General features: G+C 40.2%; 2 protein-coding genes across 3 annotated transcripts in view; both read right to left on the bottom strand.

Annotated features, from left to right (window-relative positions):
- Positions 1 to 25315, bottom strand: part of ddhd1b (DDHD domain containing 1b) — a 45765-nt gene extending 20450 nt beyond the window's left edge. For both annotated transcript variants that reach the window (XM_053445658.1, XM_053445659.1), the window contains exon 1: positions 24119 to 25315. In XM_053445658.1, the coding sequence (XP_053301633.1) occupies positions 24119 to 24926 (808 nt within the window). In that variant the 5' untranslated portion in view covers positions 24927 to 25315. The remainder of the gene's footprint in view (positions 1 to 24118) is intronic.
- On the bottom strand, positions 9148 to 11834 carry LOC128460454 (uncharacterized). Its single transcript, XM_053445661.1, has 9 exons — positions 11478 to 11834; positions 11133 to 11267; positions 10904 to 11038; positions 10732 to 10800; positions 10535 to 10629; positions 10278 to 10404; positions 10019 to 10139; positions 9805 to 9885; positions 9148 to 9720 (listed from the first exon to the last, which is right to left on the bottom strand). Exons 1-9 carry the CDS (start codon positions 11685 to 11687, stop codon positions 9626 to 9628), a joined length of 1068 nt encoding a protein of 355 aa, XP_053301636.1. The 5' UTR covers positions 11688 to 11834; the 3' UTR covers positions 9148 to 9625.
- Positions 25316 to 25322: the final 7 nt, after the last annotated feature.

The raw sequence follows: 25322 nt of genomic DNA, 5'->3' as shown, positions 1-25322 counted from the left end.
TATAGTAAGATAAAGAGATTAATGATAACAATCATAATGATAGAAATGACGATGGTATTTTTTTCATGTGTCTTTTACTATGTAATTAATCTAGAGCTGAAAAAAGTACTTGATTATTGAACAAATTAACACAAAATTAATGTTAGGCAATGTATAAAATCATTAAATGTCAATATTGTTTTTTTTTTAAGATAGAACAAATGAGGAAATCATTCTTTATCTCATTATTATGACTTAGTATCTCATAATTATGACTTAGCATCTCATTATTATGAGATAGTATCTCATTATTATGACTTAGCATCTCATTATTATGAGATAGTATCTCATTATTATGACTTAGTATCTAAAAATTATTATTTAGCGTCTCATTATTATGAGATAGTATCTCATTATTATGTCTTAGTATCTCATAATTGTGACTTAGCATCTCATTATTATGAGATAGTATCTCATTATTATGACTTAGTATCTCATTATTATGAGATAGTATCTCATTATTATGACTTAGTATCTCATTATTATGAGATAGTATCTCATTATTGACTTAGTATCTAAAAATTATGACTTAGCGTCTCATTATTATGAGATAGTATCTCATTATTATGACTTAGTATCTCGTAATTATGACTTAGCATCTCATAATTATGAGATAGTATCTCATTATTATGACTTAGTATCTCATAATTATGACTTAGAATCCCATTATGAGATAGTATCTCATAATTATGACTTAGCATCTCATTATTATGAGATAGTATCTCATTATTATGACTTAGTATCTCATAATTATGACTAAGCATCTCATTATTATGAGATAGTATCTCATTATTATGACTTACTATCTCATTATTATGAGATAGTATCTCATTATTATGAATTAGTATTTCATTATTATGAGATAGTATCTCATAATTATGACATACTTTTTCATTATTATGAGATAGTATCTCATTATTATGACTTAGGATCTCATTATTATAACTCAATCAATCAATCAATCAATCAATCAATCAAATTTTATTTGTATAGCCCATATTCACAAATTACAATTCGTCTCATAGGGCTTTAACAGGGTGTGACATCCTCTGTCCTTAACCCTCAGCAAGAGTAAGGAAAAACTACTAAAAACCCTTTTAACAGGGTAAAAATACATAGAAACCTCAGAGAGAGCCTCCCAGTACGGACAGAAGTGCAATAGAAGTGCAGGAAAACATCATCAAGATTAAAGTCTTCAAGATTAAAGATTAAAGTCTCTAGCAGCATTTGATGAGGGTAAGCATCCCGAAGGACAACCCCAACATGACATGCCAAGCAGTCCCGCTACAATCACAGTCCATGGTCAGCAACCAGCCGGACCACGATCCACCATCCAGATCAGAACGCCACTCCAGTCCTCAGTCACCGTCCACCGCCACCCACCACGAGCCGCCGCAACAGTCCTGGTCCAATAGAGGTACCCGATGCCAACACGACACAGGGTCCGCCACCACCACCACGATCAGGCCACACGACACAGAATCCGCCACACTGGGTCCACCACCACAACCCCTGGTGCGCGATCAACAAACCGCAATCCATGGTGCGGCCACAGAGGCCCTGGATCTGCGGATGATAAAGCCAAGGGATTCCGGGGAAGGGGGATAGGGATGGAGAAGAGGAAGGAGAAGCTGGAAAAAGAAGCTCCGTGTGTCATGTGTCATAAAATAGAACAAGTAACGTTCTGCCGCACTAATTAGCTCTAACTATAAGCTTTATCAAAAAGGAAGGTTTTGAGCTTCTCTTAAACAACAGATGGTGTCTGCCTCCCGAACTGAAAGTGGTAGTTAGCAGAGGAGCTTGATGGCTAAAAGCTCTGGCTCCTACTCTACTTTTAGAGACTTTAGGGACGACAAATAGGCCTAAATTCTTGGAGCGTAGTGCTCTAGTGGGCTTATAAGGTACTAACAGCTCTTTAAGGTAAAAAGGCGCTATATTATTAAGGGCCTTGAAGGTGAGGGTTCTAGATTTAACTGGAAGCCAGTGTAGCGATGCTAATACTGGAGAAATGTGCTCTCTTTTCTTTGTTCTCGTCAGGACACGTGCTGCGGCATTTTGGACAAGCTGTAGAGTCTTTAACGACTTACTGCTGGAGCCTGATAATAATGAATTACAATAGTCCAGTCTCGATGTAACAAAGGCGTGGACTAGTTTTTCTGCATCTTTTTGCGAAAGGACATGTCTGATTTTTGAGATATTACGCAAGTGGAAAAAGGCGGATCTTGAAATTTGTTTTAAGTGAATTAAAGGATAAATCAGGATCGAAGATCACTCCCAAGTTCCTGACTGTTTTGTTGGAAGCAAGGGCAATGTCGTCTAGCGCAGCTATATCGTTAGATAATGTATCTCTAAGGTGTTTGGGGCCAAGTATTATAACTTCTGTTTTGTCGGAGTTTAATAATAGAAAATTGCGGGTCATCCAGGTTTTTATGTCCTTGAGACATGCTCGAAGTTTAGTTAGTTGATTACTTTGTTCAGGTTTTATTGATAAGTATAACTGGGTGTCATCCGCATAGCAGTGGAAATTTACCGAGTGTGTCCTGATAATGTTTCCTAGTGGAAGCATATATAATGAGAATAAAATTGGGCCGAGCACAGAGCCCTGGGGAACACCATGGTTTACTTTGGTGCGCACAGATGACTCATCATTAATTTGCACGAATTGGGAGCGATCAGAAAAGTACGATTTAAACCAGTTAAGAGGGTTCCATTAATGTGAATTAACTGTTTGAGTCTTTGTAATAGAATTTGATGGTCAATTGTGTCGAATGCTGCACTGAGATCTAACAGAACGAGGACAGACACAAGTCCCTGATCTGAGGCTATTAAAAGGTCATTAGTGACTTTTGCCAAGGCTGTCTCTGTACTGTGATTGGCTCTAAATCCCGACTGAAAGTTTTCATATATATTATTTTCCTGGAGAAACTCACACAGCTGATTGGCTACCACTTTTTCTAAGATTTTAGACATGAAGGGGAGATTAGATATTGGTCTGTAATTGGCTAAAACCTCTGGGTCTAGAGTGGGTTTTTTGAGAAGGGGTTTGATTACTGCTATTTTAAAAGACTGTGGTACATAACCTGATGATAATGACAGATTGATTGTATTAGGTAACGAACTATCAATTAGGGGCAGAATTTCTTCAAGTAATTTTGTAGGAATGGGATCTAAAATACAGGTTGTTGGTTTAGAACCTGAGATTATTTTGGTAAACTGATCACAGGTGATCAGAGAGAAGCTGTCTAAGTAATGGGTAGGATTCTCAGCCGTTTCTGAGATCTCTGTTGTTGGGAGGGTATTAGTGCCAATTGAGGGCAGGAGATGGTTGATTTTATTTCTAATAGTTAGAATTTTATCATTAAAAAAGGTCATAAAGATATTGCTATTTAGGGATCGAGGAATACTGGGTTCGGTGGAGGTGTGACTCTCTGTCAGCCTGGCTACAGTGCTGAAGAGAAACCTGGGGTTGTTTTTATTCTCTTCTATTAACTAAATGTAATTAATTTCTAAATGTGACTAGATTTCTAAATGTGACTAGATTAGGTTTCAGCGCTCCTGCTAAATGAAACAAAAGGAATAAAATCACACCAGTGATTCCATTCTGAACGCACCTCAGGTGTCTGCGTTTGCAGGCCACTGTCCATGGTGCTGAATGTTGTACACCGCAGGCTTTTCCAAAGTTGTATTACCTGACCTGTCCATGTTGCTGATTGTCACTTGGCAAGCTGATATAGACATCCTGTTATCGTATTATTCATTATTAATTAATACATAGACCTATAGTACATTTTTGGGCTGGTTATTCACCACCCATGTGAGTCATCAGCTGTTATAAATCGATATGTTAATGTCAGTAGCACCCTGGTCTTAAATAGGTGAATAGCCGCGCAATGTCGTTATCTTGCGCGGGGGGACTGATTCCCAAGACAGAGACAGAGAGCCAAGCAGACAAACACACACACCCACTCCAGCAGCTGAGGATTTCTTATTTTACCAGATCAAAACTATAGACATGAGATCCAGGGCTGCCTCCTGCTTCTTAATTGAAAATGCAAAGAGCACAAAGAAGAGCATCATCGGCGTAACATATATATATATAGCTACATAAAGTATGCACCATATGGTAACAGTACAGTACAACATTTGTCAAAACTTTGACAATAAAAGAACATGACTACACAGTACAACTGAATTCACAGCTCCCAACTAATTTTGTGTAAATATTCTGACACATACTCCTATCTTCCCTTTATGCCTTTATGTGTCAACAAAAAATATTATTCAGTATCCAAACTGTGTAAGAACAAATGTACCGTATAAAATGATGATGAGCATGCTGTAGGTGTGTAACTGGATTTGTCTGACGATATAACCAAGATATTTTAAGACAAAATGGTTGTTGGGATTAAGACATTAACCCTTAAACTTAATTGACATTAACTTATGCCAGCCAGAATGTTACTTTTGTAATGTTAACTTAACATAACAATTTTTAACATAAAAAAAAAAGCATAGACCTTGACATTTAAATGGGCCAAAACAAATTGTTTAAACGTAAATCTTTGCCCTCCTTGATCTCCAATGGCATGATGCTATTATGATTTATGGTGTTATCCTTAACAAATGATCTAGGTAACAAACAGGACAGTTGGTCTTACATGGATTGACAGCTCCAGGACACAGCCACAAGTAATGGCAACAGGTCTTCTCTGAAAACCTTGAATCTGAGTAAAATCAATAATAATTTCTTTTCCCAGGAATAGATCTGACCCTGTGCAGAACCTTAGGAACCAACACAGATGCTGCATATCAGCATTCCTCAAATATGTGGTAAGGTACTTTTGAATGTGCTTCTGGTGGACATTCATTGTCTCTGGGAAGGTGAGAGACTGAACAACCTTTCTCACAGTTGGTTGTAGCGCTTCGTATACAGTTGTAAGGTCCTGATGGCTCAGCACCGCTGGGCTGAGTATTTTTGCCCATTGTTCAATGACGTAGGCAGGCTCTTGGACAAGCTTTTTGTGGGCAAGCTCCTGGAGGATTTCATTGACATTGCTGGCTGTTGGGATCCTTCTGCAGCTGTGGTTGTCCAGGATGTCAAATAATTATTCTTGGTCAACACTGTTAAAATCTGACCTCCATGATTCAAACACTGTACGCTCAGACTCAGGCATGTATTTGACGAAATTCTCCACTACATTGCTCTTCGCATATCCAAAGGCAGCCTGCTCTAATATGACAGGTGCGATCTTCACAGGAAGATATTTCTCCCTCGCCCATCCAAAAGCAATTATTCGACCTATACTCTCCCACTGCTGCTGTCCAAAATCATGCTTTAGAAAAGACACTTTAAGAGCATTTCCTGTTGCGCATTGTTCATAGAATTCATTCCAGAATTCTGAGAGACAATCTCTCACAACTACTCCATCATAATACCCCATCTCATGTGTTCCATCTGGCAGTACAAGTTGGATTTTGATGTCAACATCTTGAAGTCCATCATCAAGGAAAGTGCCATGAGCTCTGGCAGTACCTGCCCTCTACGAACAACCAATACTCTCTTCACTCTTTCACTGGATGGCGTGGTTTGTGGTGTAACAGGCAGTGTCATAAAAATTCTGTTGCTCATTTTCAGAAAAGTCTCCTACAAAAACAACGTCGCTGCTCTCAAAAACATCCTCATGCCCATCCTGTGTGGAATATAATACAAAGTCAATATTGTCATCACTTGCAGTGTTTCCAACAAATATTACTTCAGGGTTGAATGTTTCAAATGTAGCAGATGGCGGTGTTGTAGAAACACTGAGAGAAAAAGTGGAGGACTGATTCTGAGAGCTCTCTTGTCTCTCCAAAGATGGAGCCAAACTTGTGCTGTGTGTTGATCGTTTTTTTCTGTGTGGTCAAATAAAACGTAAGAAGAGGGAGTTTCGTGTCTGTGTACAATTGTCCAACTGTAATTACATTGTCACCTGTCACCTCTTGATAATCTTTGAGATCTAACTCGAAATCTGTTAAGGGCCCCAGACTACTTCTCCCCTTTGAAATGTTGACTTTTCTTGTTCCACCTCCTCGTTTGGCTCTCACTTGCTTGAAAGGCTGTTTTCCATCATCAGAATACATCCATCCTATTTCTATTTTTCTTATTGTCTTCAGAGCATTTCTTTTCTGAGATGGTTGTGAGAGCTCCCCTTGATTTCTGCTCCTGCCTCCTTCATCACAAGGTTTTCTTTTGACCAGTTTTTGTTTCAGTCGCTCAAAAAGCTTTGATTTGCGAGTGTGGCTGTTCTCTTTCCTCCTACAAAATCCTAACACTGCTAGGCGATCCCCATATGATGGCAAATATGTCTTTAATTCTTCATCTGTCATCAGCTGTATGGTGCTGGTATCAATCTAAACATGGACAAAGGATTTGTTTAAAAATGAGTAATCATGATTAGATAACCCAATAATTTTTGATAATATTTAGATTATATGCTAAAATGCTAAAAAAGCTCATGGTGATTTTCAGAGACAATAATTTAGAAGCAATAGAAATTGTCATGTCAAGAACAGTTGTTTGACTCGAATATTCTGCTTTGAAAGTTAGGTAACTTCTCATGCTCGAGAGTCTCTATTGTTTCCTCAGGAACATTTCTCTCTCTCAAGAAGTCACTTAGATCATCCATCCTGTAAGCATGCATTACAAGGAAAGTTATGGAGGATATCATCATACATATATCATATATACACAAGAAGAGTCTTTGGCTATAGATGAGCTATATGATTTTTGGTAGGGTAGGGGCATTTTACCTTTGCATTTGTCAAATCTGTGACACCACTACTGTGTTCTGCAAAGCACCATGGATAATATTGATATGAATTTCAAAGGCACCGGAACATACAGATGTATCCCCAAATTTAGCTTAGGTAAAAGACAGGTCACAAAATATTGTTTTGACATCTGAGGCACTGGCTCTAACTAGTAGGTTTCAGGACACACTGCTGCTGTAACTGCAGTAAAGTCTTGGTCAAATACATTTTTGTAACAGTAAGTTTCATAATCCCTGTGTCTTTTTGTAAGAATAACTTTCACCTTTCAATTAAAAAAATTCCATGCAATTTTTTATGGCTAATGATAGTTCCATTTACATTTGCAAGCATGAACAACCATCTCCTAAACCTGAAAACAAGCTAGGGATGATTGTATAAAAAAAGACTAAATTCATAACTGGATGAGATCCAAAGATTATTTTAAACATATCTAAACCAACACTTCCTAGAGCAGCAACAAATATGAACGTAGTAATATCTTAACGGGAACAAATCTAAAATGTCAATATAATAAGAAAAACTGTTTAGCAAAATTTACAAGAATTTACCATGTTCTAATGTTACAAACTGTAAGCTTAACAGGAAGGATTCATACAGACAGCTTAAGCTACAAAAATTTGCTGTTAGCTTAACCAGCGCACTGTTGTTTTGTAAAAACTACAGTGAGACTACAGTCAAAGTGGTGGAAAACATAGCTTTTATCCATGTTGTTGAACGGCCATTAGCCTAGTCTCATATGCTTTTACCTGCAAATGTTGTATTCCGGTTACAGTGACGGCGTATTTGTCATTAACTCGAACCTTATCTTCACTTCACTGAGTTCCCAGCCTCTCTACCACGGCTTCCCTGCTCTGCTGCAGCCAACCCTCAGTCAGACACTAAGTCATAATTATGAGATGCTAAGTCATAATTCTGAGATACTAAGTCATAATAATGAGATACTATCTCATAATAATGAGATGCTAAGTCATAATTATGAGATACGGATTGTAGGCGGGGCATAACAGACTAGGGAAGCCGTGGCTGAGCGGCAGCGGGGACAGCCCCCTTACTCGCAGAAGTGGGCGACTATGCATCGATACAGAGACATAACATAAACGATTCATGTTTTCTGCTCCATTGATTGTCTTAGCGATGTGCTGCCGCTGTATAATTATAACCAGCGCTGCTCCAGGATCAGAGCAGACGCTCGCTAAAAGAGCGGGTAAAAGTTAGCAGCAGGTTGGATATTCGCCGGATATTCAGTTTTGCAATCGGATTAATCCAGCAATCGGCTTAATCAACACAATTGCACTATATTACGGGTGTAGTATGTTGAGGACAGTATAGGACAGCGTATTGACAAAAAATCACACCGAAATTAGTTGTTGCTATCGATATCTGTGCAAGAACAGCGCTGTAATCTACGGTCCGGCTGCAATCTGTTTTAGGGACCGTCCACAAATTACACCCCACGGACTGGTGACATAGACGTCACCATGGAATTGTTTCAGGAAAGAAATCACCAAAAATCAATGGAAATACATTTTCGCATTCTGATTGCTGTAGTACTTGCCAATGGTGGGCTTTTACTTACTACGGGTCATTATTTGTTGAAATTTTGCATTATAGCGAATGAGGATGCAATTAATAGTTTCAAATATTCACCAAAAATCAATGGTAATACATTTTCGCATTCTGATTGCTGTAGTACTTGCCAATGGTGGGCTTTTACTTACTACGGGTCAGTATTTGTTCATATTTTACATAATAGTGAAACAGGATGCAATTAAAAGTTTCAAATATTCACCAAAAATCAATGGAAATACGTTTTCGCATTCTGATTGCTGTAGTACTTGCCGATGGTTGGCTTTTACTTACTACGGGTCATTATTTGTTGAAATTTTGCATTATAGCGAATGAGGATGCAATTAATAGTTTCAAATATTCACCAAAAATCAATGAAAATACATTTTTGCATTCTGATTGCTGTAGTACTTGCCAATGGTGGGCTTTTACTTACTACGGGTCAGTATTTGTTCATATTTTACATAATAGTGAAACAGGATGCAATTAAAAGTTTCAAATATTCACCGAAAATCAATGGAAATACGTTTTTGCATTCTGATTGCTGTAGTACTTGCCGATGGTTGGCTTTTACTTACTACGGGTCATTATTTTTTGACATTTTGCATTATAGCGAATGGGGATGCAATTAATGGTTTGAAATATTCACCAAAAGGAAATTTTCACATTTATTATGGGTGACCTTTTTTGTGAAATAGGATGGGAGTAATTATGAAAAACACACAAAAGGCATTGTTAACAAGATATTTTTTAATAACAGATTAGTAAATATGGCTGTGGGCTATCTCTTAAACAAAAACAAAGCCCAGTGATGAATAAAAATACATTTTCTTATGCTTTGATGTAGCTGCCAGTGACCGTATTTCTTATAACATTATGGTATAATTTCTCAAAAATTCGTTGTCAAAATAGACATTCCCCTGTTTTGGTAACCCCATGTCCGTGGTTAAATAATGTCCCCTTACTTTGTATTTTTTCCCCTTTAATTTTGTTGAGCTTAATTTTCTTATTCGCTTTCTTTCGTTTTTTCAAACCCTAGAGGGTAGTATGGCCCCAAAATGATCCAACTTTGTAGGATAAACATGAACAATATAGAACAAGAACTGTCATGAATAGCATATGACCAATAGACTTAGACATTTTTTGATTGAATCTTCAAACATTCATGACTATTTCAATATGTATACCCCTATTATCTTAGAGGCAAATTTCACAATACCATGCAGTGTCTTTCTCTGGAACACTGGCAGCTGTCATTCCAAGGCAAGATGCATGGAACCATCTGTTGCATTTTCCGCATTCGATCTGTAGAAACCACAAACCCAGGCACATTAACTCCACGGTTTTTTCATGCAATTGATATTTTATCACTGAACTTGTGATACTTACCCAAAGAATGTCTTTTGTTTGGATTTCGAAGGCCGAAGGAACTTTCATTCCGCATTGACAGCAGAAATCCATTTTGGACCTCTGAAATTTTTTTCACATTATAAACGAGCAGAAATTAACCTATGTGAACAGATAGCGTGTGTAATTTACACATTGATACATTTGAAATGTATCATCAATTAGACATTGTATAGTAACAACTTCTTTACATTACCTGCGGCAAGAAGCATCTCCTCTGCCATATCTTCTCTTAAACGTGCAATGTTTTTGCATTGAGAATCAATGTTGAGTTCCTCTGGAATTGCTGGAAAGCTTTGGATTATTTGTCTTGCCATCTTAACAGAAAATAACAATATTTGTGAATATATTAACAGCCTTTAAAGACAGTCATGATTATTGAAATGGAAGAATCTGACACATGAAGGTTCATGGGGATAAAACAAAAGGTGGTGGTTTGAGATGCTTTACTTCACCTCCATGACAAAGACTCCACAGCTAGTTCCATCTCTCTGTGTTGTGTGGGAAATGGTGGCAGGTTTCCATGCCAAGGTCAACCAATCCTTTTGTCCGTTTAGATTAAACCTTGTCCTAAAGTATTTGCTGTTAAAAAACAGAAGTGTGACCATTGTGTGGGCCATAGTGACTGATAAAATGGGTGCCGTAATTATCTGAAAATAATACTATGGGTACTGTCAACGGAGAGAGGAAGATGTAAATACAAATATTTTACCGGAAGCGTTTTGCTGCTTTCCTGGTCTCTTCCAGATCAATCTCAGGGTCAGCAGGATCAATGATGAATATTTGGCTTGTTGGAGCATGAAGGTACTGCCAAGGGATACACATAAAAAATCATTCACAATACATACATGATGAAGGAATGACCCGCCTATTACATTTAACTTTGGTTTGTCAACTTATTTTACTCACCACAAACTTCCAGTGGTTGTTGTTTACATTAACAAATCCAATCACACCATCGTACTGATCAAAGTCCACCTATGACATTATTTGATAACAAATTAGTTTCAAATTTTGAAATTCTTCAGAACAGTGTTATCATTGTTCTGAGTTCACATATTCATAGTCATTCTGTACTTACGGTCTTTAAACTTTGCCTTGAGATTTGTGAGGTTTCTCCGAACAAAATTACACCAATGACGAAGTGATGTAACACATACAGTCGGCGCACACCCCCCATCCTTGAAAGAGTGGCTTGAATGAAAAACTCCATTGCCTAGAAATGCATTTGAGAAATAAATTCCCTTTTATGGACAGTAGGAATATTTTTTTTGCATATTAATGTGTGTGAAAAAAGCATGTTCACCTACCTCACCATTAAGCAGATTGTGTGGCCTTAGTGAGATGAGGTCATTATGCCTCAGGCAAATTATTGAGTTACCATTGTTTGTCCTAACAGTTGCAATGACAATCTCAGTCCCCTTCCTTTTCCAAAGAGTCTGTGTCTAGGTCAGGTAATAGGACAATGTCAACAAACCACTTATTCATTAAATACAATCAAACTATTTTGCAAGCACTAATCACAAATAACTCCCATAAAATCAACGAAGCAAATTACTTCATGAGTGGAAATTACACACACAGTGTGGAGAAATACATCAAAATAAATATAAATTAAGATGATTTAAAAAGATACATATATTTTAAAAACATACCTCTGACTCTTGTGCCTTTGCGCTTGATGTGGCTTCATGACTGCCTTCACCATCTTCACTGGCCTCTTCTGATGGCTCCTCAGCATTGCCAGAGAGTTCCTTGTCCGAGTTTTCACCAGGTCCTGGAACTGGACCTCCTGGAACTGGACCTATTCTGCAACCTCTTTTTTTTTGTTTTTCTTGGTGTAGGCATTGAGGTAGGGGCAGCATAATATTTTGACCTGGATTTAGAGCTGGTACTTGCTTCCATGTGATTTTTTTTGGCCCATGCCTCTTCTGAAAGGCTGATGTCGTTTATTTTGCCCTTTATGGAAATCAGCTGATCTGGCAGTTCATTTCCTAGCCTGTGCTCCACATACCTGCCATGAAGGGATGTGTGCATTTTTCTGAGGAACGCTCCAGGACGCATTCGTTTCTTTTTTAAAAGGATGTGGTTCTTCACAATCCCGAACCATGCCTCCACGTGGCAATTTGTGTCCCTCGTCTCCTTCTCCTTTGTCCCTGGATTGTTTGGGCGTGGAGCATGGCGTGACAGATCCCCCAACATCAGCCCACTCCAGGAGTGTTTGGACTATGGCAGGGCAGTAGTAGAGATTGTCCTCCTCTTCATTTGGCTCTGAATCCACTGCTTCGGCAGCATCATCAGAGATGCGTCGGAAGACAGACGAAAACGGAGACGTGCCGACAATCGTCCTGGAATCGACAGCTTCAAGGTCTTCAAAGGTCATGAAGGTCTTTGCATCGACCTGGTCCTCTGACAATACATCAAAGTTAACTGACTGTATCATCTCTTTCAGCTCCTCCACACTGTTTATTACAACAGGTAAATTCCTTTTTGCAAACAAAATGATGCACAGGGCCCTGAACACCTGGATGGCCTCATTCAGACTTTGTGTGTTCTGCAGCCTGGCAAACACAAAAGTCAAAAATTCTCTGTGACCTCTATCAGTCACGTGCTTGATTCAATGATTCCACTAATGGCCTTGAGCACATGCGCCGAGCAAAGGTGGAGCACAGTATACTTCTGGATGGCCTTCATCTGCCGTTTGCCCTGGCTGATGGCGAAGCATCTCCTCAAATAGGTGCAAATATTTTCCTTGTTAAAGGATAGGAGAACAGCCTGCATCAGCGCCCAGCTGAAGTCTGTCTCCACTTGGCGAACTGTCAGCACAGTGAATTTACGAACAGTGTGGAGAAACTGCAAGAGCCAGTAGGCAATCGAGGGTACAGTGTGGTCGTTGGTTAGCATCTCTGCCACAGGCAAGGGGGGTGCACCACGACCATGTCCAGGTAAAACAAGTGCATAGTATAAAACACGCTTCTTCTGGTCTGGGATCTTGGATACCACACTCCCTGTGGCATCCAGGTACAGTTTTACTGGTTCCTTCCTCCTCATATGTGCAACCAAAATCCCTAACCCTGTCTCACTGTACATATGAGTGGCAAATGGGTCGGCTTGAAAGTTCTGGATGTATCCAGGGAAATTAACAAAGTCTGTGTCACATTCTCTCATAATGTTCTGAGTGAGAAGCACCTCCATCACAACATTATCATGTAAGGTCAGACTTTTCCTGACTTCGCAAGAAATTGCATTTAAGATGCCTCTATTAAGACATCTAGTCATGTTCCCATTCCTTATATCCTCGTGAGGGGTTTGGCTAAGGAGTTTGTAGTAGGTGTTACTGAGCCCACCTTTGATTTTTTGAGCAATTTTCCCTCTCCTAACGTTTGACGCCTGTCTTTTCCTGGTGTGTTGTTTCAGGTGACACACATTTCCATGGCGGCACACTGTCAAAAACACTTTATTTTCTTTTATTGAGGGTTTTTTAGCCATTGTGAAAGTATAAACTGCTTTGCAGGAAGGAAATGTGCACACCGCTTTTGCATGAAAGTATGGACAATTTCTTTTTCTGCTATTTGCCGGTCTAATGTGTTGGTATTTAAAAGCAGGTACACAGCAATTTATCATACAAAACATGTGTCCAAGACTGTTTCAATTTGTGATACCCTTTCTGTGGTCTAATTTTTTTCCAGGATTTGTTATCCAAACAGATTCGAAATCTTCTCGGGACAGTGCCGACCCTTCGGATTTTCCTCTGTCTTTCAGAAGACGATGGAGAGGCAGCATTGTATTTGGGCTCCTCTTCCAGATTGTTGAAGTCAGTCATTGCCTTGGATGTTTTAACCACAGAAGAATCTTCTGAACTATGATTACTGCCTTCAATCCTGTCTTCTAGGTGTCCGTGCATTTCTGTATCTGAATGACCAGAAAAAATCTCGGCCACAAACTGGATTTCCCTTTCTCTCCCAGGATGGTCAAATCGGGACGTCGGATTGGAGGATGGGGAGGCAGACGGAGAGGAAATATTGTGGTTGGGCTCAGGCAGATCTATTGCCTCATCCAGATTGTCCAATTCCGATATTGCCCTGGATGTTTGAATCACTGCCTCAAACCCATGCGACCCATGTGACGCTACCTCTTTGTTTTCCGTCTTTTGATCTTTGGCAGTTGAATCTAGGCCTTTCATATTGGTATGATCACGGACTCTATCTCTGAGTCCCCTTCTATTGTTGTTCCATATCACCCACAACCAGTGTTTTGGGGATTTATCTTCATTTCCAAAGAGTGTTAGGCATAACTCTGACCAAACATCTGAACTGTAGGTGGCCCCGTGCAGGTTAACCAGGGAAAATTCACTCACCACGGCCTCCAAGCCGCCTGCTACCTCCCATAAGTCTCTTTGAGATGCTATCTTTCTCTTTTTTTGTTTCGTCATTTTCTAAATTGAAAGAATACTGTATTATTAAAGATAATTCATTTGCATGATGCCTTTACCTAAAGCAAAACAATGATCAATTATTTCAAATTCAAATTTCCTAAGAACACTCATTTGACACCAGTGACGGACTGGACGGTCTGGCATTCGGGCAGATGCCAGGGCCAATCACGGGGCGGCATGCTTGTCGTGTTCGCGCGTCCGCTTCGTCGCAACGCGGCCCCACATCATCTTGGCCCACTATCAAAGCTTCAAATTAGCCCTTTGTCACTAAATCCCTATCCATGCTATATAATAGGAAACGAATCAGTATTTATACCAGATATGGGTGTCTATATACTACAGTCATGGTTGCCCTTAATATTTACATCGGTCTACATTATTTTGTAGCCTTATTCAATCAGATGTTTAAAAAGTGCATGGTTTGAAATTGAAATACAACAAATCTGCCTGTATTTTTAAATGTATAATGGGTTTTATATTATCTTGTAATTATTTCACAATAACGAGATACTATTTTGTCATTTCTATTATCTCGTAATTATCTTGCAGTGATATTTATGAGTGACTTTCTCGTAATTATGAGGTACTATCTCATGATAATGACATACTATCACGTAATTATGCAATACTTTTCTCGTAATTACAAGATAAGTATCGCATAATTATGAGATAAAATTAATATTTTTTTCACTCAAGTGAATGCAATAAGCTTCCCTAAAAAGGTATTAAATTCAACTTATGAATATCTGTGTTATCCCTGGCCAAGCTTGGACTCAAGTGAGTTCAAAAATTCAAAAACACAGACACAATAGTCACATTGAAAGATTAACAAAGGCACTGATATGACAGTATCCAATATAAGTTCTTACCTTAGCTATGACCTTCTTTCCCCTCAAATTGGAGTTGCTGTTCAAGGTGAAGTCTTGATAGGGCTCCAAAATGCAGGTTTGTGGTGTAGGTTTCAAAGGTTATGATTGAACCTATCCCTAGTTTTCTTTAGAGGTTTGAAACGCAAAAAAACGGCATGTCTCTATCATGATGCGTTCCAAAGACAGATGTATTTTAATCTTTCTATTGAAATTCCCTTGACTAATTGTTTTGAATCATTAAATTTGGTGAATATTCAAAACTATTAATTTCATCCTCATTTGCTATAATGCAAAATGTCAACAAATAATGACCCGTAGTAGGTAAAAGCCCACCATTGGCAAGTACTACAGCGATCATAATGAAAAATGTAGTTTTATTGATTTTTGGTGAATATGTGAAACTATTAATTACATCCTTATTCGCTATAATGCACAATTTCAACAAATAATGACCCGTAGTAAGTAAAATCCAACCATTGGCAAGTACTACAGCAATCAGAATGAAAAAATGTAGTTTTATTGATTTTTGGTGAATATTTGAAACCATTAATTGCATCCTCATTCGCTATAATGCAAAATTTCAACAAATAATGACCCGTAGTAAGTAAAAGCCCACCATTGGCAAGTACTACATCAATCAGAATGAAAAAATGTAGTTTTATTGATTTTTGGTGAATATTTGAAACTATTAATTACATCCTCATTCGCTATAATGCAAAATTTCAACAAATAATGACCCGTAGTAAGTAAAATCCAACCATTGGCAAGTACTACAGCAATCAGAATGAAAAAATGTAGTTTTATTGATTTTTGGTGAATATTTGAAACTATTAATTGCATCCTCATTCGCTATAATGCAAAATTTCAACAAATAATGACCCGTAGTAAGTAAAATCCAACCATTGGCAAGTACTACAGCAATCAGAATGAAAAAATGTAGTTTTATTGATTTTTGGTGAATATTTGAAACTATTAATTGCATCCTCATTCGCTATAATGCAAAATTTCAACAAATAATGACCCGTAGTAAGTAAAAGCCAACCATTGGCAAGTACTACAGCAATCAGAATGAAAAAATGTAGTTTTATTGATTTTTGGTGAATATTTGAAACCATTAATTGCATCCTCATTCGCTATAATGCAAAATTTCAACAAATAATGACCCGTAGTATGTAAAAGCCCACCATTGGCAAGTACTACATCAATCAGAATGAAAAAATGTAGTTTTATTGATTTTTGGTGAATATTTGAAACTATTAATTACATCCTCATTCGCTATAATGCACAATTTCAACAAATAATGACCCGTAGTAAGTAAAAGCCCAGCATTTGCAAGTACTACAGCAATCAGAATGCGAAAATGTATTTCCATTGATTTTTGGTGAATATTTGAAACTATTAATTGCATCCTCATTCGCTATAATGCAGAATTTCAACAAATAATGACCCGTAGTAAGTAAAAGCCAACCATTGGCAAGTACTACAGCAATCAGATTGAAAAAATTTAGTTTTATTGATTTTTGGTGAATATTTGAAACGATTAATTACATACTGTTCCACCATTATGCAAAATGTCAACAAATAATGACCCGTTGTAAGTAAAAGCCAACCATTGGCAAGTTATACAGCAATCAGAATGAAAAAATGTACTTTTATTGATTTTTGGTGAATATTTTAGCTATTAATTTCATCCTGTTCCACCATTATGCAAAATATCAACAAATAATGACCCGTAGTAAGTAAAAGCCCACCATTGGCAAGTACTACAGCAATCAGAATGAGAAAATATGTTTCAAGTGATTTGTGGTGATTTCTTTCCTGAAACAATTCCATGGAAACGTTTATGCCACCAGTCTGTGGGGTGTAATTTGTAGACGGTCCCTAAAACAGACAGCAGCCAGGACGTTGATTTAAGAGCTTTTCTCGCACAGATATCGATAGGAGCAACATGTCACTGTGATTTTTGTTGATACGGTGTCCTATGCTGTCCTCAACAAACTACAGCCGTAATGAAATGCAATTGGGTTGATTAAGCTGATTGCGGGGTAAATGAAAAACGAATATCCAGCGAATATCGAACCTGCGGCTGACTTTTACCCGCTCATTAAGCGTCCGGTCGTCCTGTATGTGTCGGAGTCTGCTTCCGCATCACTTCCCCTCTGTCCTGCGCTCACTTTACACTTTAACCCCAGCACTGAGTCATTAGGACACGTACAGGACTGATGTTTACTTTATGTTTGTTTGAGTTCATGAAACATTAAACACCGTGTTCACGTAGTCCTCCGCTCCACACAATACGAGACGTAACGACAGACCCTGCAGTCAGTATCTCACAATTATGAGATATAAAGTCATAATTATGAGATACTAAGTCAAAATAATGAGATGCTAAGTCATAATAATGAGATGCTATCTCATAATAATGAGATACTAAAGCTAATGTGGAGTCGGTGTGTGCTTTCGCAAAAACGATGTCGGACACAGTAGTTTTCTCTGGCCCGCTCCCTAATACAACAGGTGATGACGTGTTTAGCCGCATGTTATCTTTTAACCGCTGGCTGTTGAAGTGGTGTCCTGTAAACGGCCTGGGCTTTGTAGATAATTGGCAAACTTTTTTGAGAAAACCTGGTCTTGTTAGGAGAGACGGCGTTCATCCCACTTGGGATGGAGCAGCTCTCTTATCTAGGAATATTAATCAGTCTATAACATTACAACCCATAGTTGGGACCAGGAAGCAGAGCTACAGTGCTAAACACTTCACTGCGCTCCCTCTGGATCAGTCACAAAACCCCATAGAGATTGTGTCTGTCCACCGTCCGATTAAATTATTGAAATTAAACAATAACAGAGCGAGAACTCCACACAATAATCTAATACAAATTAAAATAACCTCTGAAACAACACAGGGAACTAAGACTTTTAAATGTGGTCTTTTAAACATTAGATCAGTGTCAACTAAGGCTATTTTAGTTAATGAACTAGTCTCCGATTACAACATAGATTTATTATCCCTCACTGAGATGTGGCTGCATCCTGATGAATATGTCAGTCTAAATGAATCTACTCCCCCCAGTCATATAAATTCACAGGTTCCCAGAGAATTTGGGCGAGGAGGTGGAGTTGCTGCTATTTTTAACTGCAGTCTATCAATTAATCCTAAACCTAAACTCAGCTACAAAGCTTATACTGAATTTTTAACGGAATTCCCTGAGTTTTTATCAAACTTAGTCCTAAAGACCGATAAAATTATTATTGTTGTTGACTTTAATATTCATGTTGACAATAAGAAAGATAGCCTTAGCGTAGCATTTAGTTCAATACTAGACTCAATTGGTTTCAGTCAGTGTGTACACCAACCTACTCATTGTTGTAACCACACACTTGACCTTGTATTATCGTACGGTGTCGGAATTGAACATTTAACAGTACTTCCGCACAATCCAGTTCTATCAGACCATAATTTAGTAACCTTCGATTTTTCAATAACTGAATATATGCCACTAATAAAAAACAAATTTTCTAGATGTCTAAATTTAAAGGGGACATATTATGAAAAATCCACTTTTGTAGTGCTTCTACACGTTAACGTGGGTATCTGGCATGTCTACCATCCCAAAAACTATGAAAAAAAAAAACTCCCGCGATTTGTTGTGGTTCCTTTATGTAAGAAACTATACCATAGAGTGCGTCGAATGGGAATACGAGCAGAATTGACGTCAGAGTCGGTCTACTTGGCATAGCCCCCCCCCCCCCGGAGGCGGAGATCTGGTGGAGGAGGAGACCAGGTTACGTTACGAGCCACAGCACCCTCCTCAGCTCAAGGCGGCAGGTGTTAGCTGGGAAGCTAGCCGAGGGGGGACGCTAACCAGCCGGTGAGCGGGATGAGAGGCGGAGATCTGGCCGAGAAGCAGAGCCTGCGGTCGGAGTAAGTCACATGCCAAAGCCCCCTCCTCAGCTCGGGCTCATTAGGGGATGTCGGGTTGCTGGGTTCTGGTGGACGTGTCGGTGTTTGTTTAAGGTTGGCAGCAGCCGCCTGACTGATCTCCCCACGGACAGGGGAGCGTTGACAGTGCGTGTCTCGTGTCGCAGTGAGTGTCTTCAACTAGAAAAGCTGTTGTTTTGTTTCGGTAATCGACAGTGACATGTAAGCTAGATGGCGTTAGCCTCATAGCAATCAGTGCCCGGCTTGCCAGGTGCTCGGTAGCGGGTTGGATCCCGGCTGTACCCGGGCGGCTCACTGCGAGGCAGGCGATGCTCCCGCTGACTTCACACACCTGAGAGCCGGACACGTCTCACCGGCTCAGGGTCCCCCACGTCTGCAGGGTATGTCTCATTTTCATCATTGATCATTATCGATCTGTGACAAATCTCCAGCCTGTGTGTCCCCTGTGTGTGTCCCGCTACGGTTAGCAGGTGCGGGCTAAGGCTAGTTTGCTGTTAGTTTGTGTTTAAAGTTGCAGCACTTTCTGGAATGGCTGCTTGTGAACGTATTTACAGCAGTATTGCATGTGGAACCCCGGCCGGGAAGCATCTGACTGGGAGGTGGGGGGAGAGATCCCATTTCGGCTCCGGAGTGGAGGAACAATGCTCTCGGAGTCGTAGCTTGTGTGTGTGTGTCTGGCGCCCCGTGCATGCAGCAAGTATACATAGAAAACAATGCACTCGGAGGCTAACCCGAGTCCTAGCTTCTGTGTGTGTCTGTCTTTGTTAGAAAATAGCATCGGAACTTGTTCCAGGACCCCCCATCCCGGTCTCCGGCTGCACTGTACCCGTGCTAAGGCGCTCGCTCAGCGGACAGCCTCTCCTTTGATGCCCGGGCGGCGAAGCGGAGGAGGAGGAGGAGGGGGGGAGAGAGCTGCGCCTTATAACTTTTGTGGCCCGTACAGATTTGCTCCACGCACCCCAAGCTGCACGAACCGGTGCCGGTCACCAGCAGCTCGTTGCCGCCTCCGTCGCTCGCTTTAAAATAAACTCATACCCGGGGTTTTAAGTGCATTTCGCCGCAAAAGTTGCAGCAGTGTTAGCCTCCAAAGCTGTAGCCCCCCACGATCCCTTTGTCTGTGTGTGTGTGTCTGTGTGTGTGTGTGTGCGCGCGCTCAGAGTACATGGCCTGTATGAATAAATATACACATACAATTATATAGTGTATACACACATATCTAATGCATGTATTTAAATAATGTACATCTTTATCAGAAGGTGTAGTAGTTTGAAAACTGTAGCTTCAATGAAGAAACACAACAAACAGATACAGAAATATATGTGTAGGACAGTGACTTAAAATGATTTTAACAACCTTAAATATGCTAAGGGGAGATTCAAGATGTGTGTCTGTGTGTGTCTGTGTGTGTGTGTTTTGGGGGCGGGGCAGTGAGAAGGGGGATGGGTTGTTGGTGAGAGGGGGGGCGGGGCGGTGAGAGGGGGGGGCGGGGCACCCAAAACAGGTCAATCTGAGGAAGGCTGTTTTAGACAGGGTAAAAAGGGTGCTGTTTTAAATGATCCTTGTTGTTTTTTTACCAAAAAATGCTACAGACATTTCATTAAGACCCCAAGGAGCCATATCAACTGTGGTGAAATGGGCATAATATGTCCCCTTTAAGGAAATAATTCCAATTACATTTAAACCCGTATTAACCGTAGATATAAAGAACAAATTCTTTAAAAACACGAGCTCCATTGAGATCGACCACCTCGTCGATAGCTCTGCAGACTCATTATGATTAACATTAGATTCAATAGCCCCTCTAAAAAAAAAAATGTCAAACATAGTAAATTAGCTCCGTGGTATAATTCCCAGACAAATTAGTTAAAACAATTATCAAGAAAACTAGAAAGGAAGTGGCGCTCCAGCAACCATGTTGAAAACCTCATAGACTGGAAGAATAGTGTTAAAGAATATAAAAAGGCTCTCCACAAAGCAAGAGCTATCTACTATTCAAAACTAATAGAAGAGAATAAAAACAACCCCAGGTTTCTCTTCAGCACTGTAGCCAGGCTGACAGAGAGTCACACCTCCACCGAACCCAGTATTCCTCGATCCCTAAATAGCAATATCTTTATGACCTTTTTTAATGATAAAATTCTAACTATTAGAAATAAAATAAACCATCTCCTGCCCTCAATTGGCACGAATACCCTCCCAACAACAGAGATCTCAGAAACGGCTGAGAATCCTACCCATTACTTTGACAGCTTCTCTCTGATCACCTGTGATCAGTTTACCAAATAATCTCAGGTTCTAAACCAACAACCTGTATCTTAGATCCCATTCCTACAAAATTACTTAAAGAAATTCTGCCCCTAATTGATAGTTCGTTACTTAACACAATCAATCTGTCATTATCATCAGATTATGTACCACAGTCCTTTAAAATAGCAGTAATCAAACCCCTTCTCAAAAAACCCACCCTAGACCCAGAGGTTTTAGCCAATTACAGACCAATATCTAATCTCCCCTTCATGTCTAAAATCTTAGAAAAAGTGGTAGCCAATCAGCTGTGTGAGTTTCTCCAGGAAAATAATATGTATGAAGACTTTCAGTCGGGATTTAGAGCCAATCACAGCACAGAGACAGCCTTGGCAAAAGTCACTAATGACCTTTTAATAGCCTCAGATCAGGGACTTGTGTCTGTCCTCGTTCGGTTAGATCTCAGTGCAGCATTCGACACAATTGACCATCAAATTCTATTACAAAGACTCAAACAGTTAATTAACATTAATGGTACCGCCCTTAACTGGTTTAAATCGTATTTTTCTGATCGCTCCCAATTCGTGCAAATCAATGATGAGTCATCTGTGCGCACCAAAGTTAACCATGGTGTTCCACAGGGCTCTGTGCTCTGCCCAATTTTATTCTCATTATATATGCTTCCACTAGGAAACATTATCAGGACACACTCGGTAAATTTCCACTGTTGGACTTGTCAATAAAACCTGAACAAAGTAATCAATTAACTAAACCTCGAGCATGTCTCAAGGACATAAAAACCTGGATGACCCGCAATTTTCTCTGATTAAACTCAGACAAAACAGAGGTTATAATACTTGGCCCCAAACACCTTAGAGATACATTATCTAATGATATAGCTGCGCTAGACGACATTGCCCTTGCTTCCAATGAAACAGTCAGGAACTTGGGAGTGATCTTCGATCCTGAATTATCCTTTAATAGTCACTTAAAACTAATTTCTAGGACCGCTTTTTTCGACTTGCGTAATATCTCAAAAATCAGACATGTCCTTTCGCAAAAAGATGCAGAAAAACTAGTCCACGCCTTTGTTACATCGAGACTGGACTATTGTAATTCATTATTATCAGGCTCCAGCAGTAAGTCGTTAAAGACTCTACAGCTTGTCCAAAATGCCGCAGCACGTGTCCTGACGAGAACAAAGAAAAGAGAGCACATTTCTCCAGTATTAGCATCGCTACACTGGCTTCCAGTTAAATCTAGAACCCTCACCTTCAAGGCCCTTAATAATATAGCGCCTTTTTACCTTAAAGAGCTGTTAGTACCTTATAAGCCCACTAGAGCACTACGCTCCAAGAATTTAGGCCTATTTGTCGTCCCTAAAGTCTCTAAAAGTAGAGTAGGAGCCAGAGCTTTTAGCCATCAAGCTCCTCTGCTAACTACCACTTTCAGTTCGGGAGGCAGACACCATCTGTTGTTTAAGAGAAGCTCAAAACCTTCCTTTTTGATAAAGCTTATAGTTAGAGCTAATTAGTGCGGCAGAACGTTACTTGTTCTATTTTATGACACATGACACACGGAGCTTCTTTTTCCAGCTTCTCCTTCCTCTTCTCCATCCCTATCCCCCTTCCCCGGAATCCCTTGGCTTTATCATCCGCAGATCCAGGGCCTCTGTGGCCGCACCATGGATTGCGGTTTGTTGATCGCGCACCAGGGGTTGTGGTGGTGGACCCAGTGTGGCAGATTCTGTGTCGTGTGGCCTGATCGTGGTGGTGGTGGCGGACCCTGTGTCGCGTTGGCATCGGGTACGGGCATTGGACCAGGACCGCGGCGGCGGCTCGTGGTGGGTGGCGGTGGACGGTGACTGAGGACTGGAGTGGCGTTCTGATCTGGATGGTGGATCGTGGTCCTGCTGGTTGCTGACCATGGACTGTGATTGTAGCGGGACTGCTTGGCATGTCATGTTGGGGTTGTCCTTCGGGATGCTTACCCTCATCAAATGCTGCTAGAGACTTTAATCTTTAATCTTGAAGACTTTAATCTTGATGATGTTTTCCTGCACTTCTATTGCACTTCTGTCCGTACTGGGACGCTCTCTCTGAGGTTTCTATGTATTTTTACCCTGTTAAAAGGGTTTTTAGTAGTTTTTCCTTATTCTTGCTGAGGGTTAAGGACAGAGGATGTCACACCCAGTTAAAGCCCTATGAGACGAATTGTAATATGTGAATATGGGCTATACAAATAAAATTTGATTGATTGATTGATTGATAATTATGAGATACTAAGTCATAATAATGAGATACTATCTCATAATAATGAGACGCTAAGTCATAATTATGAGATACTAAGTGATAACTATCTCATAATAATGAGATACTAAGTCATAATAATGAGATACTATCTCATAATAATGAGATACTAAGTCATAATAATGAGATACTATCTCATAATAATGAGATGCTAAGTCATAATTATGAGATACTAAGTCATAATAATGATATACTGTCTCATAATAATGACATACTAAGTCATAATAATGAGATACTATCTCATAATAATGAGATGCCAAGTCATAATTATGATATAGTAAGTCATAATAATGAGATACTATCTCATAATAATGAGATGCTAAGTCATAATTATGAGATACAATTATTTTTTTTCTTCATCAATGTGGCGAAAATTGGCTTCCATAGATAATGGGACTTCTTATCATAGTTAAAGAAACGGAGTTGGCCCAGCAGTGTGCCAGCATTGCTAATAACAGTGAGTTACTCATGATAAATAAAACATTGGCATACTCACGGTTCCAGTAAACGGGATAGCATTCCTTCTCTCTGATGTCCACTTCATAGAGCCCCCCTCTGACACACACTGCCTCCACACTGATGTCGTCCTGATCCTTCACCTCATCTGACGCCGAGCGCCGCTGTCCTCCGCCCCGATTCACCGGCGGCTCCGCCCGGACACCTCCATCGTTCCCAGCCCCGCTTTCCGACTCGATCTCGTAGGACATGCTCGTCTCCTTCCCCTCGGCCTCGGTGGGATCTACGGGACGTTTGACTTTGTTTGGGTTTTGCTCGCAGAATCTCCGATAAACAATCTCGATTTTTAAAGAGTCGTGCCCGACGAATGGCTTCCACGTCCGCTTGTCCTCTTTGTAAAACCAGCGGACCTCCTCTGGCCCCAGCTCCGTGACGATGTCACCGCGGTGCCTGGAGCTGTTGGACCGTATGCGCTTATGGGTTGCGACGTTCCCATCACTTTCAGTATAGTTTGGGTCCATATCCAGATAAGATGAGGCCGGATATTCCTCCCCGGTCAGGCCCAGCATCATGCCACCCTGGGATAACAGCGGCAGGTGTCTTTCCAAGACGGGCTGCGCTGGATCCTGGTCCTCAGCAGCAGCAGCACTGTCCTCGTAGCTGGACAAAAACACATCATTTGCCATGTCCCACTCGCTGCTGCTCACGGAGTTATTCTCCGAGCTTTGCTGGCGGATAGTCGCTTCCTCCGTCATGTCGCCCACTGTCCGGCCGTAGCTCGTTAGATCCAGTACATTGATACAACGATGCTCCGACGTCAGACTATTACACCGGATTAGCGGATTCATCCTGCACAGCTGCTAACATCTGTATACCGGACCGTTCTGAGCACGAGTATGGTCCGTAACAAAGCAGCTTCAGGTTGACTAGCTCTGGTCCGGACTGTTCAAAGACACACCGCTGCAGCTGTGCACTCTGCCGTGCCCGGGCTCCGTGTTGACTGCTGCTGGGATGATCATAAACGGTACTGGGCTGGCTGGCATGTAATCTCAGCTGCCCCATGCTGTCAAATCAATTTCCTGTTTGGACATTCAAAATTAGTCCACACCAAGATAATATAGCTATTATAGTATAATGCTGAAAATTGTGCAAAGGACTATATTGAATTAAAACTATCCGTGGAGTTTTATAGTGTGTTTTTCAGAGCTGAGCAAGATAACAGCTCCATCAAGTCTATTTCCACA

This window comes from Pleuronectes platessa, chromosome 17 (genome assembly GCF_947347685.1).
Source record: "Pleuronectes platessa chromosome 17, fPlePla1.1, whole genome shotgun sequence".
NCBI lineage: Eukaryota > Metazoa > Chordata > Actinopteri > Pleuronectiformes > Pleuronectidae > Pleuronectes > Pleuronectes platessa.
This window is presented reverse-complemented; position numbering and strand designations above follow the sequence as displayed.